This window comes from Lactuca serriola, chromosome 4 (genome assembly GCF_051521515.1).
Source record: "Lactuca serriola cultivar US96UC23 chromosome 4, Lser_US96UC23_V15, whole genome shotgun sequence".
NCBI classification, from domain to species: domain Eukaryota; kingdom Viridiplantae; phylum Streptophyta; class Magnoliopsida; order Asterales; family Asteraceae; genus Lactuca; species Lactuca serriola.
This window is the reverse complement of record NC_136411.1, coordinates 278,706,759-278,733,646: the sequence shown is the minus strand read 5'-3', so window position 1 is coordinate 278,733,646 and position 26,888 is coordinate 278,706,759. Positions and strand designations below refer to the sequence as shown.

General features: G+C 38.5%; 1 protein-coding gene across 2 annotated transcripts; it reads left to right on the top strand.

Annotated features, from left to right (window-relative positions):
• The first annotated feature begins 14,466 nt into the window (after positions 1–14,466).
• On the top strand, positions 14,467–25,482 carry LOC145097064 (CELLULOSE SYNTHASE INTERACTIVE 3). Of its 2 annotated transcripts, XM_079034556.1 has the most exons (8): positions 14,467–14,574; positions 14,768–14,845; positions 15,186–15,277; positions 15,600–18,609; positions 19,808–22,352; positions 23,338–23,792; positions 24,068–24,184; positions 25,033–25,482. In XM_079034556.1, exons 3-8 carry the CDS (start codon positions 15,225–15,227, stop codon positions 25,228–25,230), a joined length of 6,378 nt encoding a protein of 2,125 aa, XP_078890682.1. In that variant the 5' UTR covers positions 14,467–14,574; positions 14,768–14,845; positions 15,186–15,224; the 3' UTR covers positions 25,231–25,482. The 2 variants fall into 2 exon arrangements, with proteins under 2 accessions (XP_078890682.1, XP_078890681.1); XM_079034555.1 differs by lacking the exon at positions 14,467–14,574 and having other exon boundaries at positions 14,588–14,845.
• The last annotated feature ends 1,406 nt before the right edge of the window (positions 25,483–26,888 follow it).

Below are 26,888 nucleotides of genomic sequence, written 5' to 3'. Positions count from 1 at the left end.
AGTTTTGTTTACTTTTGTTTGCTTCATGTATGGTTTATGTTGGCTATCACATGGTATTTACTCAGGGCTTGCTTACACCCCTGGTCAGAGTTCTCTTGCTAGTGAACTCTTTTTGCTTTACTGAAGTTGGTCTTTGAGAGATATGTTCTAATATGTTGCTTAAAGACCCTGGGTGTAGCCAAGATCGTCATCTTGAGGCTCACCCAATTTTGTTTTTTATATTCGTGGAAGGTTATGACCCTTCTACACTCATGTCACATGTTTTTTAATTGATGAACATGTTTTTGGAGGAAGGTTATGAGCCTTTCTAATATAAACTCCATGGTTGCCTCCTTGTAAAGATTTCTCTAGTGTGACATTGGATGATCAGTCCTTGTTGTCACATGGTAAACGTACACAGCCTCTTTAGATTTGGATATAAGGAGCATCTGAATTGCCCTTTCTTATTTACTCTAGTTCTGCTTAGAGCAAAATATGACTGAGAATAGTAAAGTAATTTATGTTGATTACATTGACATACTAAAATGAGCACACAATATGTTAGCTAGCACTAGTGTTGCCTTTAACACCTGTTTTAAGAGTAGAAGTGGTGCAGGCTCTGCGCATTCCACGTTCTTGGAATGGCACGCCCGTCTTGAGCTTTAGGACATAGGCACCATTCTTATGTGACACTGAGTTTCCTCAATGGTTCAGTGTGGCTAGACTCATTTTTTCTTAGTACCCGTTCTCCGACTTTGATGTTCTTGGTCCAGACTTGGTGGTTATAATAGCTCTCAGTCCATGACTTATATAGTGCTTGGCGCATCTGTGCTGCCTCGCGTTTCTCTTCGAGCATATCCAAGTCTTGGTGTTGCCCTTCCTCGTTGGCTAACTCCTCGAAACTCTCTGTTCAGAATGAGCCAACAATTATTTATAATAGGAGGACCGTTTCCATCCCATAGGTTAGACTGAAGGGTGTTTCTCCCATGCTTGACCTTGTTGTGGTGTGATAGGACCATAACACTGTCGAGAGCTCATTTACCCAGGAGGACTTTGATCTGAGTAGCCATTTCTTTAAACCATTGACTATGGTTTTGTTGGATATCTCCATCTGTCCGTTGTCCTGAGGATGCGCTACTAAAGTGAATCGACGGTGGATTTTCTTGTCCTCACAACATTCCTTGAAGGGGCTTCCTTCAAACTGAGTTTCGTTGTCACTTATGAGGATCCTAGGAGTTCTGAAGCTAGCCAAGATGTTCCTTGTCATGAACTTTATCATCTGCTTGCCAGTGACAGTGGCCAGTGATTCCGCCTCTATCCACTTGGTGAAATAGTCCACGGCTACTAGTAAAAACTTTACGCCTCCTGGTGCCAGTGAGAATGGTCCCACTATATCAATCCCCCATTGGTGGAAGGGCAAGGGGTTGGTGATGCTTGTCAATGACATGGCTGGTTGATTTTGGAAAGGTGTGAATGCTTGGAATTCCTTTCATTCCTTGGTTAAGGCTATGACATCATTGTACACGTCCAACCAGTATACTCCTAGGCGGGGTATCTTGCCTGTGAGTGCGCGAGTGCCTTCATGTGTTGTTGTATCCCCGGAATGGCTTTCTTCGAGAAACGTCTGCCCCTTTGTCTTAAAGATGCACCCGAGCAACAGGCTTAAATATCCTCCTCGGTACAACTAATTGTCCCTTATGGCAAAATGCGGTGCTTTGATTTTGACTTTTTCTCGCCTCTCGTGGATCGTCCGGAATCATGCCATGGTGCAGGTAATCGACGAATGGTTTTGTCCATTCTGGAGGGGTTGATATGGTATTGACCTTCTGGTTATCAATACTCCTTTCTAGGAGTACTCTGACCAGCACTTTCTTTGTGAGATGATCATATGAGGTAGAGGACAACTTGCTAAGGGCGTCTGCCCTTGCATTTTTTCCCCGAGATATTTGCTTTATTAAAAAACTTTTGAACATGCTGGCTAAACTATGGACCGTGTCTAGGTATTTCTGCATCCTAGGGTCCTTTTCCTCGTATACTCCGTTGATTTGGTTTGTGACAAACAACGAGTTATTGATAGCTGCTAGTTGTTTTGCGCCAACCTCCTTGGCCAGCCTTAGTCCTGCCAGGAGTGTCTCGTACTCTGCTTCATTGTTAGATACTTGGAAGTTGAACCGCAGTGCGTAGGTGATCTCTTCGCCTTTTGGGCTTTGGAGGATCAGGCCTACACCTAAGCCTTCTTTGTTTATTGCGCCATCCGTGTACAACTTCCAAAGTTCTTTACCGGCCTCAGGATCTAGTGGGTCGACAGAGATTGTCATCAGCACTCCCTTGATGGTATATGGGATTTCAACCAGGAAGTCAGCAAGGGCTTGGGATTTAATGCTGGTTCTGGGGTGGTATTGGATGTCGTGCTCGTCCAACTCTATGGCCCACTTGGCTAGGCGTCCAGACTTTTCTGGCCTTAGCAGCACTTGTTTTATTGGGTAACTGGTCAGAACCTCCACTTTGTGGGCTTGAAAATATCTCCGTAAACGTCTAACTGCATAGACCAGGGCGAGGACCAATTTTTCCAAGGCCGAGTAATTTCCTTCTGGTCCTTGCAGGGCCCTACTGACAAAGTGAATGGGGATTTGCTTGCCTTCTGTAACTCCCAAAATCCAGAAGGCCAATTAAGGAAAGATAAACCACAAGTCAAGAGGCTACTCGTCGAGTCCAAGGGGAATGACTCGACGAGTAGAAGCGAGTTTTGGGACGCGGGTTAAGTGACCTACTCGACGAGTTGGTCTGGGTTTGGGAAACCCTAAATTCGAGCTTTTATTCCCTATTTAAGCATCTTATTCTCCTCCCATCAGCCTCATTTCCATCCAACCCTGCCTAAACCCTAATCCATAAAACCCTAGTGCCTTCCATGAGCTTGTGAGTCGTTTATGAGTGTTCTTGAGTGCTTAGAAGCTTGAAGAAGAAGGAGAAGCCTTGGGAATACAAGAAGAGACTAGTAGATCTAAAAACCTCTTGCATTCCTCATCATTTCCTGGTAAGAAAGTTCCAACCTTGATCATTATGCACTTAGATCTTCTTTAGGGCTTGCATATTATCATTTGGGGCCATTTCTAAGTCACTTTTGGATTTGAGTGTATATTAGAGTGATGACTTCATATTTGGGAACATTTGAGCTCAGGAAGCTCAAAGTTGCCACTTTATTGAGCTATGGCCCTATCCCATGCATTAGGACTCCTTTATGGCTTGGTTTTGGTGTTCTAGCTTCATAACACCCATGCATGCACGTAAAGTTTGTAACTTTACGTGTTGTATCGACCCTAGGAGGTCAGATCTATATTTTGGATGCATTAAGACCAACTGAAATCGACTGAATAGTTTTGGACGTGAAGGGACTCAGTGAGTTGCTCATACGACTCGGTGAGTCGGGTTGCAGTTTCCCCCAAACCTCTTCTGTTAATGGAGAATGTGTTGAGTTAGAAGAACACTCAACCAACTAGCTCATTGTGGACCTGAAGATCATAGAATTCGGCGAGTTCAAGAACAAAAGTCGGCAAGTTCAAGACTAAGCCCAAACTGCATGAAGAAGAACTCGACGAGTTTATGGAGAACTAGGCGAGTCCAGGATTAGATGTGCTATCTTGCATGATGCAGGATTCGACGAGTTGAAGGATAAACTTAGCGAGTCGGTTATAGAAGCTCCCGACTTTGTTTGAAGGAGAACTCGACAAGCTCTTGAAAGACTAGGTGGGTAGGGTCGAAGTTATTAGAATTATAAGGATTACAGAACTCGGCAAGTTGTTGGGTCAACTCGACGAGTTGAGTCCACCAGATGTTGACTTTGACCCATAGTTGACTTTGACCAAGATTTACTTAGTTTGACTTTTGAGGGCATTGTAGTCTAAGTGTTATTTCGGTGCTGATAGCTCGGGGAGCCGAAGGAGCAGCAGTCGTGGAATTGCCGGTTAGCAATCAGAGGAGTATCAGCAGGACTTCAACAGTCCGAGGTGAGTCTCCTCACTATTTGTATGGGTCTAAGGCACCAATTTCGGCCCATTTAGTTTATGTATGATAGGAAGACCCGGGGGTTAGCCCTAGGCATTATGCATGAAAGACCAGGAGCGCGACTCCTGGCACACAATATGTTATTATGTATGGTAGGAAGACTCGGGGGGTTAGCCCTATATAATATGCATGAAAGACTAGGAGGTGGTTCCTGGCACACAGTATGTTATTATGTATGGAAGGAAACCCCGGGCTTTAGCCCTAGGCAATATGTATGAAAGACCAGGAGGTGGCTCCTGGCACACTATATGCTGATTAGCTAAGTAGAGTAGTATGTATGCTAATTGTCTTTATGATGCTTGCATGGAAGACCAGGAGGTGGCTCTTGACACTTGTTTGTGAGACCTCCCCCGGCTTGGCAAGAAAGACCATGTGGCGGCTCGTGGCATAATGGCAAGACTATGTTTGGCACATAGCATCTTTACTGATTATGATATATGTATGGCTCATGATTACGTATGACAATATGTACGGTATGTGGTATTTGGGGAACTCACTAAGCTTCTTGCTTATTGTTTTTAGTTTTGGTTTCAAGTACTTCGTTTTCAAAGGAAAGGAGTCGGCTCGATTGCAGCGCATCACACTATGTTTTCCGCATACGAGATCTTTGGGATTGCACTCTAATATTGTTTTATGATAACCTGTTTTGATTATTGACACTTTAGTTTTGACATGAGATGTTTTTATGGTTTTTATACTTATGGTTTTATAATAACTTATCTAAAAATGAAATTTTTGGCCTTGAATTCTGGGATGTTACACCTTCCCTTTCTACTGCTAACACATAGGAGATAGCCTCCTCAGATGCTGCTAAGTACATCTGTAGTGTCCCCCCCGGGGAGCGGGGAGGCGAGAGTCGGGAGTTGTTGCAGTGCGTCTTTTAATTTTTGCAAGGCCACGTCCACTTCCGCTGTCCATTTAAATTGCTTTTTGTCTAAGCATCCTTTTAGTGTTTGGTATAGAGGAAGCGCCTTTTCTGCGGATTTGGCAATGAATCTTCCAAGCGTTGTAAACCTACCATTGATCTCCTGTACTCCTTTAAGGTTTTGGGGAGTTTTCAACTCGAGGAACTCTTGTATTTTGGTGGGATCGGGTAGAATCCCTTCCTTGGACACCTCTGATAACCAAGGAATTGTTTCTCCTTGATTCCTAAAGTACACTTAGCCGGATTTAACTTCATCCGCACTTTGACTAGCATTTTGAAGGTTTCTTCCACATCTTGGAGTAACATCTCTTCATTATGGGTTTTGATTACCATATCATCAACGTAGACTTCGATATTCCGACTAATTTGGTCGACGAATACCATGTCCATCAGTCTCTAGTAAGTAACACCATCGTTTTTGAGCCCAAATGGCATTTTCTGATAGCAGAAGGTGCCCTTTTCGGTATGGAAGGTTGCTTGTGCTTCCTATTCTCGCTTCATTTGCACCTGGTGATAGCCTTTATATGCGTCGAGAAAGCATTTGAATCGGAAACCTTCAAACGATTGGACTTTCTGATCGATCTTTGGGAGAGGATAACAATCCTTTGGGCAGGCGTTGTTGAGATCTGAATAATCTATGCACATTCTCCATGCCCCCATTGGCTTTCCTAACCATGATCGAGTTTGCTATCCATGTTGGGAACATTACTTCCCTGAGTATGCTAGCACTCACCAGGTCGGCCACTTCTGCGTTAATAGCCTTATTACGGTATGCTTCATGTCCTCGCTTCTTTTGTTTCATAGGGTTACTCCCAGGTGCGATATTGAGGTTGTGTTCTATGACCTGTCGATCGACGCCTGTCAGATCCGTTGGCTTCCAGGCGAAGACGGTGGAGTATTGCCTCAGGAGTGCCACCAGTCGTGCCTTAGTTTCATCTATTAAGTGAGCACCAATTCGCATGAGCTGCTCTGGATACTCCATGTTTATCTGGTGTTGCTCGGTGGAACATCCCTAGACTTCTTTGGTGTGCGTACGAGTTGTGGGACGGCTATGATTTGGTGGCAGTGTTGTGCTCTGCTACTTGTGGCGAGGATCGTCGCCGATCCCTGGCGTGTGCTGAATTTAATGATGCCATGTATCTTCAATGGCACGAGATGCAGTAATGCGATTGTTGATCGCCCAAGCAAAATGTTGTGTTCTACTAGGTATCGGATCATAGAGAATTCGACTATCCTTGTGTGAAAACTCGAAATTTCTATCATGTACAACTATTCACTTCAATAGAAGTTAGAATTGTTTCTGCTAACTTTTAAGTTGTTTAAAGTCGGTTTGGGTGTTCTAAAGCCTAGTATTTCAAGAGGTAAACATAGGAAGTATGCTTTAGAGTTAGTTGTGCAACATTTAAGTCCCAAAACTCCAAGAGTTTGGAGTTACGGCCTAAACATGGAGTTTACGGTCGTAAACTCTCAGGAGTATAAATATGACACTTAGTCATTTTATTCACTTTTTACCATTTTCAAACCAAGAAGCCATTCTCTCTCAAGTATCATCCGATTTTCCTTCTTGATATTCAACTTAGTAAGTGTTTTCTTCCTTGATTAGCTGATATACTTCATCATCTAGTGATCTTACATGATTTCATGCATGAAATCATCCTCTTTTCTTAGATCTTCAAGCATTCTTCATTTCACCAAGAACACCAAGAACACACACTAGTGTTCTTGAGCCTTAAGCACCCTTACAAGCTTCTATACTGTAAGTACTCTTGTCTTAGCTTGTTCTATGCTTAAATCAACTAGATTACACTTAGAAATCATCAAGAAAACAAGATCAAAAGGGAGTTTACGGCCAAGGAACCTCCTTGGGCCGTAAACTCTATTTAAGGGTCCAAATGAGCCCTAATCCCTTCCAAATCCTTGGAATCAAGTCTAGAATCCTTCTAACATGAACTAAGGACCTTAAACATTGAAATGGTACATAATACCATGAGTTTAGAGCCGTAAACTCATGAAGATATGGTCCTTGGGCCGTAAACACTAGTTAGTGGTGCAATGGTGCCACCATTCCTTCCTAAGGCTTAGACTTGAACTTATAACACTTCATATTGACTTGTAAGACCTTGAAAAACAAAATGGTATTAGTTACCATGAGTTTACAGCTGTAAACTCATGGGTAAATGACCCCTTGGCCGTAAACTCATGTGGTTCTTACCATATGAGCCATAAATTCCCAAGTGAGGCTCTACACCCCTTATATGCAACCCTATGTGGCATAACACTTCAGTACAAGTGTTTCCTAGTCCCTAAGGTTGTTTCATTACTTAATTAGTTGTTATAAACACTAATTATAAGCATATATGTGTCATTATATGTTAAATAGGATCCGTGTGTGCTCAAGTCCTCACTTGACACTTAGCATCCTTTACCGATCTTACGTTCGCATCACTCACTTCAGGCCAGTTCATACCCCTTAATCTATCCTTTTAAATGATTTTAAATGCTTTTATGGGGGGGGGAATACAAGTAGAAAACATGAAGTTATAGAATCAATCACATGTGATTTATAACTATGTTTTCAAACAACGGATTTCATATACTTCAAACTGTGTTTCAAACAATGGATTTCAGTTACTTTAAACTTGGTTATCAAACAAAATACTTTTGAATCATTTTATAAACTGACATAAATTCATTATTATTTATTGTTCAAAACCTTTAAATGTATTACAAAACCTCTTTCGAACTTATATATTGTTAAAAACCATATCTATACACTTATGTATCAAGTATATATGTATTGATATGAGAGCTTTATTTCTTCTTCAGTTCCAACACCCTTGAGTAACAAAGGTGTATAAACATACTTGGACATTCAAACTACATTCTAGTAAACTATAATAGGTATAGTTTAGGAGATACCAATTATTATTCCTAGTACAAGGGAACATACATGAGTCAGTTCATTCATGAGTCTATACAAACATACTATACAAAGAGAATTACTACATACTATACGGAGAGAAATACTATATACTATACAAGGAGAATTACTACATACTATATGTGATTGACCATCCTACACCTGGTTGCTAGCTACAGCGGGACCTGTTCATCGACGGATGTTCTCGGTGTACTGTTCGGCGATTTACCGCGTCGTGTTTATCCTAGACAAATGGATACGATTTCAATAACTATATAATTTTCCCCATTATCTTTATTTTGTGACACATTCACATAAATGATGAGGTAGACTATATTTTGATAATAATAGTTGTACATGGGAAAAATCTTCATTCATACAGAGAAGCAAACCTTCAAAATAGTCGGGTCTTGGTACAAGACTACATTTTATACTAGTAGGAAATATGAGATTTCCTAGGGTTTTCAAACGTATACAAAACATTTACATTGAGCATTTACTAGTCTTTACGTCAAACTTATGCAAATAAATGACACTAAAGTACTTATGAATTCACCAGCTTAAATGTTGATCTACGCTTTCAAAATAACTTGTATTCTTAGGTCATCAGTAGACAGGTACCGGTGACAGGTTTTGAGAAGACGGAGCACAGACAAGACTCGTCTTTTATTTTGATCATTCATTTTTGGTGTCTATTACATTACAAAGAACACACATGTATTAAAACTCTACTATTAATGCAATGGACGATGTTGTTGCTTGTTTACTACTTTGCATTGTTATGATGCTTTACATGACGTCCTCCGCCGCAGAACGTTTCCGCCGTTCTTGGTTTTGGGGTGTGACAGATTGGTATCAGAGCATTGTTTATAGTGAATTGAGTATATCAACCCATAAAAGATATACAGACTATAAATACAATGGGATTAAAATACTCTGACCAAGAGTTTATACTTTTAAATAATAAAATATTTAACTAAGTATACATGTTTGCATTCATACTAAAATCAGTGTCACCAGGACAGAAAAAAAGTATTACGATTGTTGAATATCACAAATAGGCTTGGGGATGTATGGTTAGTTTTGGGAATGGCATAGCCTGATCAATTATGATGGTCCGAGAATTGATTAGCATATGCCCATGAATGGTTGTGGTATGATAACAAGTCTAAAAACTTACCAACACTACTACAATGATAACATTTGAATAGAACATAAACCTAAAAGACTATAGGAGTATTTTGTGTTACAATAATTACTTATTTAAGAACTAAACAGGTCTTTATTAACATGTCAATAGTTGCTGAGTGGATACACTACGACTATATGTGGCTATGGTGGCATAGACTTAGAATCTGTGATCCTTGCCTTACTTCATGTTCCTTGTTTGGTTGTGGACTTAGGGTTAGGATCACTTATTCGAAGGTTTATCCTGTTTTGGTTACATATGACTGGTATGCACTACGCAAATGTTGGAGTAACTAATAAGGATCATCTTATAATTATCTTAGTTAGTACGTCTATTAATTATTTCTTATACCCCCTTTTCTTGCGTAGATATCATGGCTGGATTCCATATCCTCGGAGACCCGTACTTCCCAAACCAAGGCAATGCTGGAGGGCTTGACTATGAGCCGGAAGATGACCATTCAATCCCTTTGGATGGTCACCTCGCAGAAGGATTTTTTGATGGTTCTGAATCAGAGCCTAAAGTCAACAACCTACCCCAAGAGGATCAAGCCCCAAATCTCAACCCCCGACTCGCGTTTCAAGGTCCCACACCCTTGTGGGCAGCAAACTTGAATCGTTGGAGTGATGAACAGGGTCAACCCTTACCTTACAATGGGGACCGAAGCTTTTACAACATAAGCGAAGGTGGCTCGGCTGACCGAGTCTTGCCCATTATTGTCCGCAGGATTGCTCGGAATGTCGAGCAAGGTCGGGCAACCATCAACCGAATCATGGAAATTGACGCTAATTTTGGTGTTAACACAGTCCGCATTCGCCAACTCGAAGAAGCCATGGAAAGGACTAGGAGAACCAATGAGGCTCTGCAGCAACAGCTAGCTGCATTCCGCGCTGAGGTTATAGAACTTCGAGTGCGTCAAAGAGCTCATGAGCGACACCTTCAAGACTTAGGACGTCAAATGGCAGATCTGAGGGTTCGCCAGAGGAATACCCGTCGCCAGTAGAAGATGTCTAGCTCATCTTTCCTTTTGATTTAAGGAATAGCCTTTCTTACCTATGCTCTAAGTAGCACTTGTCTGTAAATTATTCCTGTCTTTCAAGTACTTTATTAGACTTCTAAATTGTCAACATTTTCCCCTATGGTATGATGTAAGACCTATAGTTAGGTCATTTTCCCGAACTCATTTACATCTTATATACCAGTAATTTCGGCAGTTATCTAATCTATTCAAAAATTCATACTCTCATTTGTTATCGAACTATGGTGACTTAGTTCAAAAGACACTTTCATTTTCTATACTGTTGGATTCTTATCATTTTTCTTATCTTTTAAACTTGAAGCTAAAATATGCCTCCTCACAGAAATCCAAGACGTAACAATAATAACGAAACACTGATACCACCATCGCCGCCACCACCTCCTCAGTTCGACGTTGCTATATTCTAAGCAGCTTTCACGGCGGCCGTAGCGGCTGCCATGTCACACATCAATACTCCTGTCCCTAGTGGATCGAGAATTGGTGCACCTCTTTCCAACCATGGCGAGAGTCATGGGCACTCTCGAGAGTGCACCTACAAAGATTTTACAAATGCCAAACCCAGGAATTTCAATGGAACTGGAGGGGTTATGATTTTAAGGCAGTGGATAGAAAAGACAGAAGCAGTCTTTGAAATCTGCGCCTGCCCAGAGAACAACAAGGTCAAGTTTGCTACTTGTACCTTTTCTGACAGGGCTTTAACTTGGTGGAATGGCCACGTTAAGTCACTGACTCTAATAGTGGCAAATTCGATAAGCTGGGAGAACTTAAAAGCCATGCTGATGAGAGAGTATTGTCCATGAGGGGAAATTCAAAAACTCGAGCAGGAACTCTGGGGTCTTAAGATGAGAGAGTACTGTCCACGATGGGAAATTCAAAAACTCGAGCAGGAACTCCTCGCAAAAATCCAAGACGTAACAATAATAACAAAACACCGAGTTAGCTAAAGGACGAGTTCCTGACAGCACTCTCACAGGTCTGGAGATCATTCGGGAAACAACAGAGAAGATCGTTCAGATTCGTGAACGATTGAAAGCCTTTAGAGACCGAAAAAAAAAGCTACACTGACAAGAGAAGGAAACCTTTGGAATTTCAGGTGGGAGACCGCATTCTTTTGAAAGTCTCACCAAAGTCTCACCCTGGAAGGGCTTGATACGCTTCGAAAAGCATGGGAAGCTCAATCCAAGATATGTAGGGCCTTTCGGGATTCTCGCTAGAATCGACCCTGTAGCTTACAAACTCAACCTACCTCGTGAACTTAGTAACGTACATTCTACTTTCCATGTCTCGAACTTGAAAAAGTGTATGTCCGACGAGACTCTTGTTATCCCACTCGACGAGATCGAGATCAACGAGAGCCTCAACTTCGTAGAAGACTACATTTTATACTAGTGGGAAATATGGGATTTCCTAGGGTTTTCAAACGTATACAAAACATTTACATTGAACATTTACTAGTATTTACATCAAACTTATGCAAATAAATGACACTAAAGTACTTATGAATTCACCAGCTTAAATGCTGATCTACGCTTTCAAAATAAGTTGTATTCTCAGGTCATCAGTAGACAGGTACCGGTGACAGGTTTTGAGAAGACAATACAAGACTCGCTTTTATTTTGATCATTCATTTTTGGTGTCTATTACATTACAAAGAACACACATGTATTAAAACTCTACTATTAATGCAATGGATGATGTTGTTGCTTGTTTACTACTTTGCATTGTTATGATACTTTACATGACGTCCTCCGCCCCAGAACGTTTCCGCCGTTCTTGGTTTTGGGGTGTGACACCTTGTGATTCGGTTCCTTTCGTCGTGGCTGACCAATGTTAAGGGCAGCCGAACGGTACCTAGTGGCCACAAGCTATGCCCGGTGAATCCTACTAATGGTCTACCGGTTGGGGGTTGGAGCCCTTCCTTCCACATATCAGGTAGCTGCCGGAAACAATGTTCATAGAGTATATCAGAGCAACTACCATTGTCAATGTATATTCGGTGGACCTTTGTGTTACAAATGAACCCTGATATAAGGAGTGGGTATCGTGGATCCCAATTTGATGGTCTGGGATTGTTGCTCGAGAAACTGATGTTGAGTAGGTTTCTCGAAAGTACCTCAATCTCGCTTTCTACGTGGTGAGGCGTGTTCCTCTTACGGGAGTTAGAGATAGTGAAGACCTCAGTGACGTCAAATGGATTCATCTGCAACATATTGGGGTTTGATATCGCCATCTGATTTTGTGAGATATCCGATGACAATTGTCGAAAAATGCTTTGGAGGCCTGGTTCTGTTGTTCTTATCATGATTGATGGGATCTGTGTTATCAGCACCTGGGATGGTTCGTGTGTTTCGAACAGATCTTCTACTGTCATTCCAGATAATGTTGGGCTTAGATCCCCCTTATATAGAGAACCGGCGTCATCTATTGGTTGTATCACTCTGAGGATACGTCCGGATGGCGCCAAATGTTGTGACATGTTCGTAGATGGTTTGGGTGTTGAACGATTGATCCAACTTGAGTACTTGCATGAGAACACAATCACAAAAGAATCGTTAAAGGACGACCGGGTGTTCTCCTGGGACGTCACTCTGACGATTAAGTTAGTTTTTTCAGAGAGAGATAGATAGATAGAGAGAGAAAGAGAGACAGAGAAAATCTAGGGGTAATTTTCATAAGAGAGAAGATGGATCCCTTCCTTGAGGTAGAAGAGATCCTTTTGTACCTGTTACTAACGGATCGTGGGGACCGTGCCTCGTGAGCGTGAAATGTGGCCTCCTCTTACTGGGAGAGCTATTCACGCTAACTATCAGGTGACGTCTGTTATGGGTGTCACCTGGGCTATTTGTTGCCTTCTCATTGGCTGTGAATGAATAAGAAGATCACATGGAATGTTCTTACCATGTGATGAGAAATGAGTTGCTACCCTGGCCTTGGCTCGCTTAGACCAAGACCGGGTCTTAGCTAAGGTAGTAAGGTTTCTGTTACATTTAACGTGTTCGTTAGGTAACGCTAACACATAGTTAGTAGGAGAAAGAGTGAATGAAAATTTGTGGGTATTGTGGGTGGTTTTCTCTGCAACAGTAAAGGCAACGATAGTAGCCATGTTTAGGTCGGAAAAGAAATTGAGGTGGTGGAGAAGTTGTCGCCGATTTAGGGTTAGAGGCGGCAGAGGGAACTTGGCTCTGATACCAAGTCAAACCTCGTATCTTATTCAATTAAACTAATATTACATCAGATCATTTATATATAATAGAATATTACATTTAGGTACCCTATATTATTATAAATATAAACACAGTCTAACAGACAATGCATTGAATAGGTCAGGAAACAACAACTCATTCTACCTAAAGAAACTCAATGCAATAATTATTTGAAGGATACATCTAATTTTCATATAAATTTGAAAACAATATTAATAATGTTATGTTATTTCTAAAAGTTTATTCGTTAGGAAAAAATATTTTATTCATTATGAGAACTTAAAATGATTTTTGATAATGTTTTTTGGTTAGAGGATTATAATATGATTATTATAAATATAAATATGTGAGGAGATGTTCTGTAGCTACATCTCCTAATGCATAGTGTACAAGTACTTTAGTGCGTTAATTATAACTTTAACCCTCTAACTTTGTATGATTCATTATTTGTAATCCATTTATATTGTAAAATTATATTTTTGGTCCCTTTACTTTTTAAAATATCATTTTCATCCCTCCACCTTCAACTTTATAAATTGTCACTTTTTTCCACAACCCATCAATTTGGTAAAATGATATTTCTCATCCCTTTACTTTTTAAAATATCATTTTCACCCCTCTACCTTCAACTTTGTAAATTTTCTCTTTTACCCCTTCGTTTACTAAATTTTCGTGTTCATATACTCTCCACTTTCAACTTTATAAAATATCACTTTTATGCCTTTGTTTTCTAAGCTTTTGTTTTTATTTCACTTTCACCCTCCTTCACCTTTTAACTTTATAAAATATCACTTTTACCATTTTGTTTTCTAAACTTTGTAAAATGTATTTTCCACCCCTCTATATTTTAAATGTTACTTTGACCCCTCAATTTTGAACTTTATAAAATGTCATTGTTTAATCAATTATCACTCATAATACGCAACAAAAACACGTAAAAATCCGCGACAAAGCAGATGCTCAATTACTAGTTTACAACTAAAAATTAAACCTTTTTTTATATATTTTTTCTATTTATTCCTTTATCCATATTAAAGATTAGCATAACATAGATAGAAGAATATATTAAAAGAAAATAAGTAGGATATTTAATTTCTCTTCACAACTAAAGTGGTAAATAAAGGAAATGATGGTTTTGAACTGCGTAGTAAAGAGTTGCAAACCCAGTGGAAAAGGAAACTCCTTTCTCCCTCAATCGACAGACGACGGGGACCCGCCTTCACTGTTGATAGTTGCACCTACGATTAAATCTTGCAGGTAATTTGCAATGCCATCGTTTCGATTAATGTTGTGCCGACGTTCTTCCTGTTAAAACCCCCACATTTCCTACAGTGAATTTCTGATCTCATCTTTAAACACTCATTATTGGGCATTGAAGTCGTTCATAATGTACTCAGCTCTTCCCATTCATGCTCAATTTTACCTAATACGTTACTCAAAATCTGATCAGGATACACCGTTTGATGTTCCTAGTTCCAGACCACTCTTTGCGAGACAGCATTTTCGTTATATACATGTATTAACTGAGGTAAATGTTGTTATGATCTCCAATTATACCTGTAACTATGTTTTTTTTTTTTTTTTTTTTTTTTTTTTTTTTTTTTTTTCATTTACTACTCCATCATTTTCATATTTAGGGTCTATTTTTCTTTGTTAAATACCTAAATCTTATGTTTCTGCAATTGCGAGCCATAAACTTTAGGGCCATTGTGTCTGTTTTACAGTAAATGAGATCCTTGTTTTGATTATTTGGATCATTTCTCTTTGTTTCAAGACTTCGTGTTTTGATGCCTTGGATTTTAAGTACTTGATTCAAAATTTCGGCTGGTGGATGAGATGTAAGAAAAATTGATATTTGTAACATGCAGGAGGCTGTAAGGGGTACTTTCAAGTGAAGATTGGTTAAAATGTCAAAATATCCCTTCCTTGATCCACCAGAGAATGCTGCACCTGGAAATAGGTTAGTGGTGATTAACAATCTTACTGGCTTGGAAAAATTGACTGCTCTGTAAACATTATTCTGAAAAGGCAATCTGTAAACATTATTCTTAACATTATTCTGAAAAGGCAATCTATATCACATAGTTTGACAAAAAGAAAACATTGAATGGACCTTCATATTCACAAAGCACCTTGAAAACTGTTCTGCAATGAACAACTATAATCTCTTCACTTTGTTTAATAACTTGAGTTTCTTGTTCAATTGATTGGTAGTAACATGTTCATTTTGGTGTGTTTATGTTAAATGCTGACCAATGGATACACTATGATGACAATGACAGGACATCAAATGGAAGCACCAAAACGGATGAGGCTGAAAGTACAATGTCCATGGTTGCTCAATTTCTTGAGCAGCTTCATGGAAACATGTCATCATCGCATGAAAAAGAAGTTATTACAACACGATTGCTTGCCATTGCTAAAGCAAGAAAGGAAGCACGAGGTATCATTGGTTCACATTCTCAAGCAATGCCATTGTTCATATCCATCCTTAGAAACGGTAACCCATTGGCAAAACTAAATGTTGCTGCAACATTGACTGCTCTGTGTAAAGATGAAGACTTAAGATTAAAGGTTCTTCTAGGTGGATGCATTCCACCACTTCTGTCACTACTGAAATCAGAGTCAACCGAAGCCAAAAAGGCAGCAGCTGAAGCCATCTATGAAGTTTCTTCAGGTGGGCTTTCAGAGGACCATGTGGGTATGAAGATATTTGTTACAGAAGGTGTAGTTCCAACTCTGTGGGAACAGCTAACTTCCAAGAACAGACAGGACAAAGTGGTTGTAGGGTTTGTCACTGGGGCTCTCAGAAACCTTTGTGGTGACAAAGATGGATACTGGAGAGTTACTCTTGAGGCTGGTGGAGTAGATATTATTGTTGGGCTGCTTTCTTCCAACAATGCTGCTATTCAGTCCAATGCTGCTTCTCTTTTGGCTCGTTTGATGCTCGCTTTCAACAATAGCATGCAAAAAATCATGGATTCTGGAGCAATTGAGGCTTTACTTGGACTCTTGAATCAGAAAAATGATGTCCCTGTTAGGTGTAGTGCTGCGGATGCTCTGGAGGCTCTTTCATCAAGGTCAGCCAAAGCAAAGGAAGCTATTGTTGATGCCAATGGTGTTGCCATTCTCATTGGTGCTGTGGTTGCTCCATCCAAGGAGTGTATGCAGGGAGAAGGAGGCCAAATACTTCAGGGACATGCAACACGTGCATTGGCAAACATATGTGGTGGAATGTCTGCTCTTATCCTACATCTAGGAGAGCTTGCTCAGTCTACATCTGTTGCTGATATAATCGGAGCACTTGCTTACACACTAATGATCTTTCAACCAAATCTTGAAGACGAACCACTTGATGCAACGAAAATAGAAAACATTTTAGTTGCACTTTTGAAACCCCGGGTAAATAATTTTATACTTGAGGCAATGGCCAGCTTGTATGGCAATGATTGCCTCTCAACAAGTCTTAACCAATCAGAAGCCAAGAAGGTGTTGATCGGGCTTATAACAATGGCATCATCAGATGTGCAACAGTATCTGATAACCTCTCTGATAAGTTTATGCTGTGATGAGGTGGACATCTGGGAAGCCATCAGAAAGAGAGAGGGAATCCAGTTACTTATATCTTTTCTAGGCTTATCAAGTGAAGAACATCAAGAGTATGCTGTTTGGCTGCTTGCACTCTTGACAGATCAAATAGACGACAGCAAGTGGGCAATTACTGCTGCTGGTGGTATTCCGCCACTTGTACATTTACTAGAAACTGGATCTGATAAAGCGAGGGAGGATGCAGCTTATGTTCTGTGGAACTTATGCTGTCACAGTGAGGATATCTGTGCATGTGTTGAAAGTGCTGAAGCTATTCCTGCTTTCCTATGGTTCTTGAAAACTGGTGGAACAAAGGGACAAGAAGCCTCAGGGAAGGCACTAAGAAAGCTTATACGCAAGGCAGATCCTGCGACTATTAATCAGCTACTAGCTCTGCTTTGGGGGGACACCCCAAAATCAAAAGCCCACATAATTGAAGTACTAGGTCATGTGCTTACCATGGCATCACATTATGACCTTGTTCAAAAAGGATCAGATGCTTATAAAGGGTTGAGATCGCTTGTTCAGATTCTTAATTCTTCAAATGAGGAAACACAGGAACATGCAGCTTCTGTCTTGGCTGACCTTTTCAGCATTCGTCAAGATATATGTGATAGTCTTGCAACTGATGAGGTTGTGCATCCTTGCATGAAGCTTTTAACAAGCAACACTCAAATCATTGCCACTCAATCAGCTCGGGCCTTGGGTGCTTTGTCCAAGAACAAAATGTCTTATATTGCAGAAGGGGATGTGAAGCCTCTGATCAAATTAGCCAAAACATCATCTTCCATTGATGCTGCAGAGACTGCTGTATCTGCATTAGCAAATCTTTTGTCTGATTCACAGATTGCTTCAGAGGCATTGGGAGAAGATGTTGTATCTGCTTTGACAAGAGTGTTGGGAGAAGGAAGTTTGAAAGGTAAGAAAGATGCATCGCGTGCACTTCTTCAATTACTTAAACATTTCCCATTAAGCGATGTTCTCACAAACAGTGGTGAATTCCAATTTGCGGTTCTTGCTGTTGTTGATTCCATGAATGATGGGACTGATGCAGCCGAAGCTTTAGAAGTAGTTTCTTTATTGGCTAAAACAAAGCAAAATGTTAACACAACTTACTCCCCATGGTCTGCCCTTGCTGAAGTTATCTCAAGGTTACAACCTCTTGTGTGTTTTCTAGCTGAGGGGCCCGCTTCTGTGCAAGACAAGGCAATTGAAGTTCTATCCAGGCTTTGTGGAGAGAAACCTGTTGTTGTAGGTGACTTGTTGGTGTCAAATTTGAGAGCAATAGGTGCATTGGGTAACAGGATACTGAAATCTACCAGTCTAGAAGTGAGAGTTGGGGGAATTTCACTGCTCATTTGTGGTTTGAAGGAGCACAGAATGGAAACCATGGAAGCACTTGATGCTTCAGGGTACTTAAAATCTGTTGTGTATGCATTGGTAGATATCATAAAACAAAGTTCGGGTTGTTACCCTCTTGAAGTTGATGTTAGAACTCCAAGGGGTTTGGCTAACAGAACTGGCTTCCATGATGGAGGTGAGTTTGATGTGCTTGATCCTGGTGCTCTATTGGGAGGTACAGCTGGCCTGTGGTTGTTATCAATTCTTTCTTCATGTGGTGAGGAAAACAGGCGTATTGTAGTGGAAGCTGGGGTGCTTGAAGTTCTCTCAGACAAGCTAGAGAAATATACTTTAAATTCACAGGTGGGTCCCATATATTCTCATTTTTCTAAAAGCATAACCGGATTATTAGCACTTAACCACCCACCGAGATTATGTGGCTGCAACAAAAACACTTCATTCAAATACATAAAAGTTTTAATTCCTAGAAAGGCCTTACATTTTGACATGTTTATGAAAAAGGCACAACTTTTTTCTTCATCCTAGTTTTTTCTTCATCCTAGTCTGCAACTCTGAAGAAATTTGTTCTTTTAAGGATTTTTTTACCCATTCAACTGCTTGAGATCTTGACATGGATTATAAAAGGGTTAATTCCAAGAAAGCTCTTACACTTTGACATGTTTTATAAGAAATACACAAAGTTATAGGTTGTTATAACTTTGTCTTTGTTAAGGTCTTTCTTGGAATTAATCATTTAATGAAATTCCAGGTCAGCATCTCGGCCGGTTCAATGAGTAAAAAATCCTTAAAATAACAAGTTTCCTCATAGCTACAGGTTTAAATGAAGAAAAAAATTGTCTTTTTAAAACAAAAAAAAATGATAAAATGTAAGGGCTTTCTTGGAAGTAACCCTATACAATAAAAATATAAAATCATCTTTATATTGGGTAATGAGAATTATTATTTTGTGAAAATTTTAATGAGTATATGTATTTATACATGTCAAAGACAAGCCTCCGAAAAAGCGCTAATGCATATTTTCAGAAACTGAATAAGGTGCTGTTTCTTTTTGACTTAATGTAGAATGGACTTAGTCTGATATGTTATATATGGGTGTTAATGTGTAAAGAACGACTTAATGGAGAATGTCAGGATTTTTTCCATGAAGACCTATCCTAACCTTTTACAAGTTTGCCTTATTTATTTTTTCCTTCTTCTTCCCTAAGTGTGCTGTCATTTTTTTTAATATTTTTGAACATCTTTATCCAGACAGCACTTAATGCGAAAAAAAAAAAACAGGGCTTAAGTGAATGAACTAATATTAGCTAACAGAAGTCCATGCATTAATTAGGGTTTAATAAGCCACCGAATGATTTTTGTATTATTCTTAAGATTTGAAGATTACAATAAAGGTCCTATATATAAGACTAGATATTACACATTAGTACCATCTATAATAAGATAAATAAAATACTGCTAATTATCTTAAATATATATTGTCTATTAGGGTTAAACAGCATCTGTTTGCTACTTCTAATAAGTAAGCTTCTCTTTTTTCCAGGCAGAGTTTGAGGACAATGAGGGCATATGGATAAGTGCTTTGCTATTGTCAATATTGTTTCAAGATGAAAATGTGGTGTCATCATCATTAACCATACGCATCATTCCATTTTTAGCAAATCTTGTCAAGTCAGATGAAATTCTTGACAAGTTCTTCTCTGCTCAAGCCATGGCTAGTCTTGTATGTAATCGAAATATCAAAGTAAATCTTGCAATTGCAAATTCAGGTGCAGTTGCTGGCTTAACAACACTGATTGGTTACATAGAAGCAAACATGTCAGACCTTTTTGCTATATCTGACGAATTCTCATTGTCCCGTAACCCTGATCAAATTGTTTTGAATAATCTTTTTGGAATTGAAGAAGTCAGAAACGGGTTAACAGGTTCCAAAACTATTCCTCTATTGGTGGATCTTTTGAGACCAATGCCAGATAGACCATGTGCCCCTCCTTTTGCTGTTTCCCTTTTGACCTCCATTGCAGATGGAAATGATGCAAACAAACTTCTCATTGCTGAAGCTGGAGCACTTGATGCTTTAACAAAGTATTTATCTTTGAGCCCTCAAGATTCAACTGAGTCTGCCATTTGTGAACTTCTGAGAGTACTTTACAGCAATCCTGATCTTCTTCGTTACAAATCAGCCGTTTATTTGTTAAATCAACTGATAGCTGTTCTTCGTTTGGGATCAAGATGTACTAGATTAAATGCTGTTAGAGCTCTCAATCAGTTATTTAATGCTAATGATTTAAGAGAATCTGAATCAGCTCTTCATGTGATTCAGCCATTGATTGATATGCTGAATGCAGCATCTGAAAGTGAGCAAGAAGCTGCTCTTCTCGCTTTGATGAAGTTGATTTCAAACGACACTACAAAAGCAGCTACAGTTGTTGATTTTAAAGGAAACCCCCTCGAGAGTTTATGTAGAATTTTATCTTCCAGTTGTACAATAGGATTAAAAACCCATGCTGCAGCTTTCTGTTCTGTGCTTTTCGGTAATTCCGTAATTCGGGCATTACCAGTTGCGTGTACATTCATCGAGCCTCTCATACTCTTATTGCAATCTGATGATGATTCAGCAGTGGAGTCTGGTGTTTGTGCTTTTGAGAAACTGTTAGATGATGAACAAGCAGTGAGTGTTGCAGCAGATTATGATGTCATCGATCTTCTTGTCGGTTTGATTTCTGGATCAAATGATGTTCTCATTGAGGCCAGTATTTCAGCACTTATTAAGCTTGGAAAAGACCAGACTTTAAGAAAGTTAGATATGGTAAACTCCGGGGTCATTGATAATTGTCTTGCTTTACTCCCAACTGCCTCAAGTGGTTTATGTTCCTCAATCTCTGAACTTTTCAGAATCCTGACAAACAGCAGTGCGATTTCAAAAAGCGCAACTGCTGCTAAAATTGTGGAACCCCTTTTCATTGTTTTAAATCGACCCGATTTTAGTCTGTGGGGACAACACAGTGCTCTTCAAGCACTTGTTAATGTATTGGAGAAACCACAAAGCCTTGTGAATCATAAAATCACTCCTAGTCAAGTCATCCAGCCCTTAATTTCATACATTCAATCACCATCTCAAGCCATCCAACAACTCGGCACCGAGTTGCTGTCTCATTTGCTTGCACAAGAGCACTTTCAACAAGACATCACAACACAAAATGCAGTTGTCCCACTCGTTCAGCTTGCAGGAATTGGAATCTTGAGTTTACAGCAAACCGCGATAAAAGCATTGGAAAGCATCTCAGTGACATGGCCAAATGCGGTTGCTGATGCTGGCGGGATTTTTGAGCTTGCAAAAGTTATTATACAAGATGATCCTCAACCATCTCATGAGTTATGGGAATCGGCTGCGATTGTTCTCTCAAATGTTTTGCACTTTGATTCTGACTACTACTTCAGAGTTCCTTTAATTGTTCTTGTGAAGATGTTGAACTCAAATGTGGAGTCCACCATTTCTGTTGCTCTTGATGCGTTGATTGTTCAAGAAAAGTCAGACGAATCAAGCGCGACATTGATGACTGAAGCTGGTGCCATTGATGCTTTACTTGACTTACTAAGATCTCACCAGTGTGAGGAAGCTTCCGGAAGATTACTTGAAGCTTTGTTTAACCATGTGAAGGTACGCGCAATGAAGCTTTGTAAACATGCGATAGGACCTTTAGCACAGTATCTGTTGGACCCGCAAACTAGATCGGTGCCAGGTAAGCTTCTTGCGGTTCTTGCTCTTGGTGACCTGGCACAGCATGAGGGACTAGCGCGTGTTGGTGATTCTGTTTCTGCGTGTCAGGCGTTGGTGGGGTTGCTTGAAGATCAATCCACTGATGAGATGAAGTTGGTGACGATTTGTGCGTTACAGAATTTTGTTATGTATAGTAGAACTAATAGACGAGCTGTTGCTGAAGCTGGTGGGATTTTAATTATTCAAGAATTATTGTTGTCTCCTAATTTAGAGGTTGCTGGACAGGCGTCATTGCTCATCAAGTTTTTATTTTCAAATCACACCCTTCAAGAATATGTATCAAACGAGCTTATTCGGTCTTTAACAGGTGATACCAGACTTGCTTTTTTTTTTTCTTTTGTTAGCAATGATTTTTACCATACGTTCATGTTCTTATGTTTTTCTAGGACTAGCAAACAAATCTCTCAGTATAATTGGCCAAGTCCATAGAAACATAACAAACATTTAATGTTTCAAATTTTGAAACAGCAGTTAGAAGTCATGTCAAAATTCCCAAAGAAACAATAATTTCAACCCGATAGCATGCCTAGTAGTTTCCAAATAACGAGTAATGGAAGTTCTTCAATGCCCTAGATCTGTTGTCCTCATTAGTCTCTGCTGTGGATAGAGATTACTTGGTCCTTAACCAAATCGGGACACCCAGGAGACCTGGCATTAGGAAATATTCCAGGTTTTACAAATGATTTATAAATGTTCTTGTTGAATCATGTGCAAGTTTTGTCCATGTTCTGTTTTTCAGGTAAAATTTATCATTTCTATAGAATTTCTTCACTACTTTTTTATTATGACTCAAATTCTAGCACTTCATTTAACTGAAGGATCTTTAAATTTTCCCATTTTATAGAGTGAATTACAGTCTTGGTCCTGTTTAATAGGTGTGGATATGGTCCAAAAACGAATCTTTTTGCACTATTTTACTGTTTTATAACAACCCATACCCATCTGTTAGTTTTATGAAAATGATCATTTCTATGCATATGGGAATGGGAGTGGGACAAAATGAGTGTTAACTTAGACAATCAATGGGTAAAAACGTTAAGAAACAGTAAACGAAAAAAAAAAAGATCTTTCTTGGGCCATATCCAAAAAAGTGATTTAAGACTAATTTACTCAGGAGATATTTTTGATGATGAGGGCATTCGCGTCTTTAGAACAGACAAGAGATTGAGAAAATTCTGTGTCACTGACATTTGTCCAATGCATGCATGTCAAAAGACATGAAGTATAAGGGTTGCATAAATTATTAGAGTTTTGGTCCGTGTGTTATTGACATCCGTGTTACTGTTTTGCAGGTGCTTTAGATAGAGAATTATGGGCAACAGCAACTATAAACGAAGAGGTTCTGAAGACAATCCACGTCATCTTCTCAAACTTCCGGAAACTTCATGTTTCAGAAGCTGCGACTCTGTGTATCCCTCATTTACTAACAGCTCTTAAATCGGGCAACGAGGCTGCTCAGGATGCTGTTTTAAATACATTATGTCTGTTGAAACGTTCATGGGCAGTTATGCCTATGGAGACATCAAAATCCCAATTAATGATTGCATCAGAAGCTATTCCCATCCTCCAAATGATGATTAAAAGCTGCCCCCCCGAATTCCATGAAAGAGCAGAGAGCTTGTTGAATTGTTTACCCGGTTGTTTGACCATTACGGTCAAACGTGCTACCAACTTAAAACGTGTCATCGGAGGCACAAATGCTTTCTGTAGACTCAAAATAGGTCAAGGCCCTTCCCACCAAACAAAGGTAATGAATGAAATCTGTCTTCATTATGATTTATGACAGCATGCAGGAACTGATGTCAATTGGACAAAAAAAAATTGCAACTTTTTTCCCATCTAATAAAAAATATATGGAACAAGGTGGGATATAGGATCCCTCATTTGTGCAAAAGACGTAAACGCCCTCCCTGTCCCAATCCTCAAAAATAGCCCTAGAAAGCTTGAAGATGGAATTCATATGCTTGTGTTGTGAGTGAGCCAGCCACAAGGGGAAATTTAATGGTATTTGATGATGTTCAGGTTGTGAGTCGCAACACATCTCCGGAATGGAAAGAAGGGTTTACATGGGCTTTTGATGTCCCCCCAAAAGGACAGAAGCTAAACATCCAATGCCTTAGCAAAAATACTTTTGGGAAGGTAAACTATAATATAATCCCTTTCAAACTGCTCTCTTATCATTCGGTCCCTACAAAAATACAATTATCTGTGCCTTTAAAAGTCTCAAACATTATACGTTTTTTTTTAATGGGTTGAATACAAGAAACAGCAACATGCTTTCTTTTATTTGTTTTCATTATAGCATCCTACATTCATTTCTTCCTATTATTTTGAAAAATCTACCCAGTTATAGCAATGCCATCAAGAAAGAAAGCAATTTTCACCTTTTTCAAGGGAAAAGGTTAAAAATGACCTACCAACTATTCCATATTTCCATTTTTAGTCACTAAACTTATACTGTCCACTTTTAGGTGAAACTTTCCAAAATTGTCTCATTTTAGTCCCTTTAACCTACTATAGCCCTTACATGATTAAAACAAGACAGTTTTGGAAAGTTCATTACCTAAAAGGTGGACAAATGGAATGCTTCATTGGTCACTTTTTACCTTTTCCCATTTTTCAAAGTAGAATGTCTACTTTTAGCTAGTTAAAAAAAATTAAGCACTTCAAAGAGCTGCAAGTATAAGGTAACGATCAAACTTATATTGAAGGATAAAATTCAAGAAAATCAAATTTCTTTATTTTATCTGTTGATTATAATATCCTACCTTCAGTTCTTCCTATTACAGTATTGTATTTTCAAAAATCTATCAAATAATAGCAGTGTCATTCAAAACAAAGCAAGTTTGAATGCTATAATCGGATAGATTTCACAAATTATAAAGTCCTAATAAAAATTATATATATATATATATATATATATATATATATATATATATATATATATATATTATAATCGTGTGTGTGTGTGTGTGTTTGTGCAACAGACAACCCTGGGGGAAGTGACAATCCAGATTGACAAAGTTGTGAGCGATGGAGTATACAGTGGGGTTTTTAGCCTTAGGCATGGGCACAGCAGCAGCAACAAAGAGGGGTCTTCAAGTTCAAGAACACTTGAAATCGAGATTACTTGGTCCAACAAGACATCAGATGATAATATCACAGATGAGGGACCGATTTTGTAAAACTTGCAAGATGAAGGTGTAAAATATAAAACAAGGGGTTTGTGTTTGTGGTGTACAGTATAGTGCAGTGTGTAGATGAGAAATGAGAAGTAGATATAAGATATGTGTGGATATAAACATGATGCCAAAAAGTAGATATGGCCTCCAAATTTCTAAGTGCCTTCACTTGTTATGTATACATATACATGGTACAAAATTTGGCACCTCATTAATTAATCACTCAAAACGACATTGGAAGCATGCACCAACCAACCAAGCCTACAATAACGACCAATATATATATGATTTATGACAATAAAAATAAATAAATTAACAATCAAATTAAAGTTGGTCTAGATTTTTTTAATACAAATTACAAATATAACTATATATCTGTTATATGTATCAAACTATCAATAAAATGAGATAATATAACAATTACCTACAATATTATAAAATTGTAATTCATAAAAAGGTTAATTACTAATCTAGCCAAATTAAGAAAGTAATTAATTATTTTTAGCAAAAAATTAGGAATTGTCCCAAAATAGCCCACGAAACCGTAGGCATTTAGAATTGTCTATTATTTTGCTAATTCGTCTACTGTTTCGTGTTAAATACATTTTTTTTTCTTTTCATTTTGAAGATATAAAACCGTAGGTTGTTTTTAAAACCTACGGTTTCTCTCTATAAAATACGGTTTCCCAAACAGTAGCCTACGGTTTTGGGTTAAATTTACGTTTTTTAATGAAAACTACAGTTTTGGGTTAAAAAGCTATGTTTTTTTTAGTAGAGTATTTTTTTGAGAATTATTTTGTTTAAAAATATTGTTTGTAAAATGTAGAATAGTTTTTTGACAATTATTTTATTAAAAAAATATTTTTTGTAAAATATAAATTAGTTTTTTAACAATTATTTTGATAAAATATTTTTTTGCTAAAATGTAGATTATTTTTTTGAATTTGTTGACTTTTTTTTTTTGGTAAATTGGACTATTTTTTGGGTAAATTTGATTACTTTTTTGCTAAAATTTACTATTTTTTGCTAAATTTGACTATTTTTTTTGTTAAACTTAGCTACTATTTCTACCATTGTCTACTATTTTCTCTTGATGGAGCATCCGAAGAACGAGGTACATCCATTTTTAATCAAAATTTTACCGTATTGTTGATTATGAGTAGTTTTTGTATATAGATGTAACTTTTTTTTTGAAAAAAAAAACCCAAAAAAAAATTAAAACCGTACGAAACCTACAGTGTACAAGTCCACAATGCATAATTTGTGCGTTGTGGACTTGTACACCGTTTTAATTTTTTTTTCGGTTTGTCAAAAAAAAAGTTATTCCCATATATAAAAACTACTCCTAATTAACAATACGGTAAAATTTTGATTAAAATGGAAGTCTCTCTCGTTGTTTTTCGGATGCTCAATTGAAAGAAAATAATAGACAATGGAAGAAAAAATAAGAAAAAAATAACTTAAATTGAAAAATAAGACATTATATACTATGGTTCAATGGGACACGAAAGAGTAGTCCATTGTGACGAAAGAGTAGTTTTCGAAGGTTGACCGTAGTCAACCCTAACATATCTACTATTTCGTGGGATAGTTTTGATTAATATTTATTTTTTACTAGAGTATATTAGTATTTTCCCTGCGTAAAACAAATCTGAAAAGAT

Bases quoted from the DNA above. Each gene is read 5' to 3' on its own strand.
- LOC145097064 (XM_079034556.1), top strand. From the start codon at position 15,225: ATGTCAAAATATCCCTTCCTTGATCCACCAGAGAATGCTGCACCTGGA. The intron at 22,353-23,337 runs GTGATACCAGAC...ACTGTTTTGCAG, and splicing joins GCTTATTCGGTCTTTAACAG to GTGCTTTAGATAGAGAATTA. The intron at 24,185-25,032 runs GTAAACTATAAT...TTTGTGCAACAG, and splicing joins GCAAAAATACTTTTGGGAAG to ACAACCCTGGGGGAAGTGAC.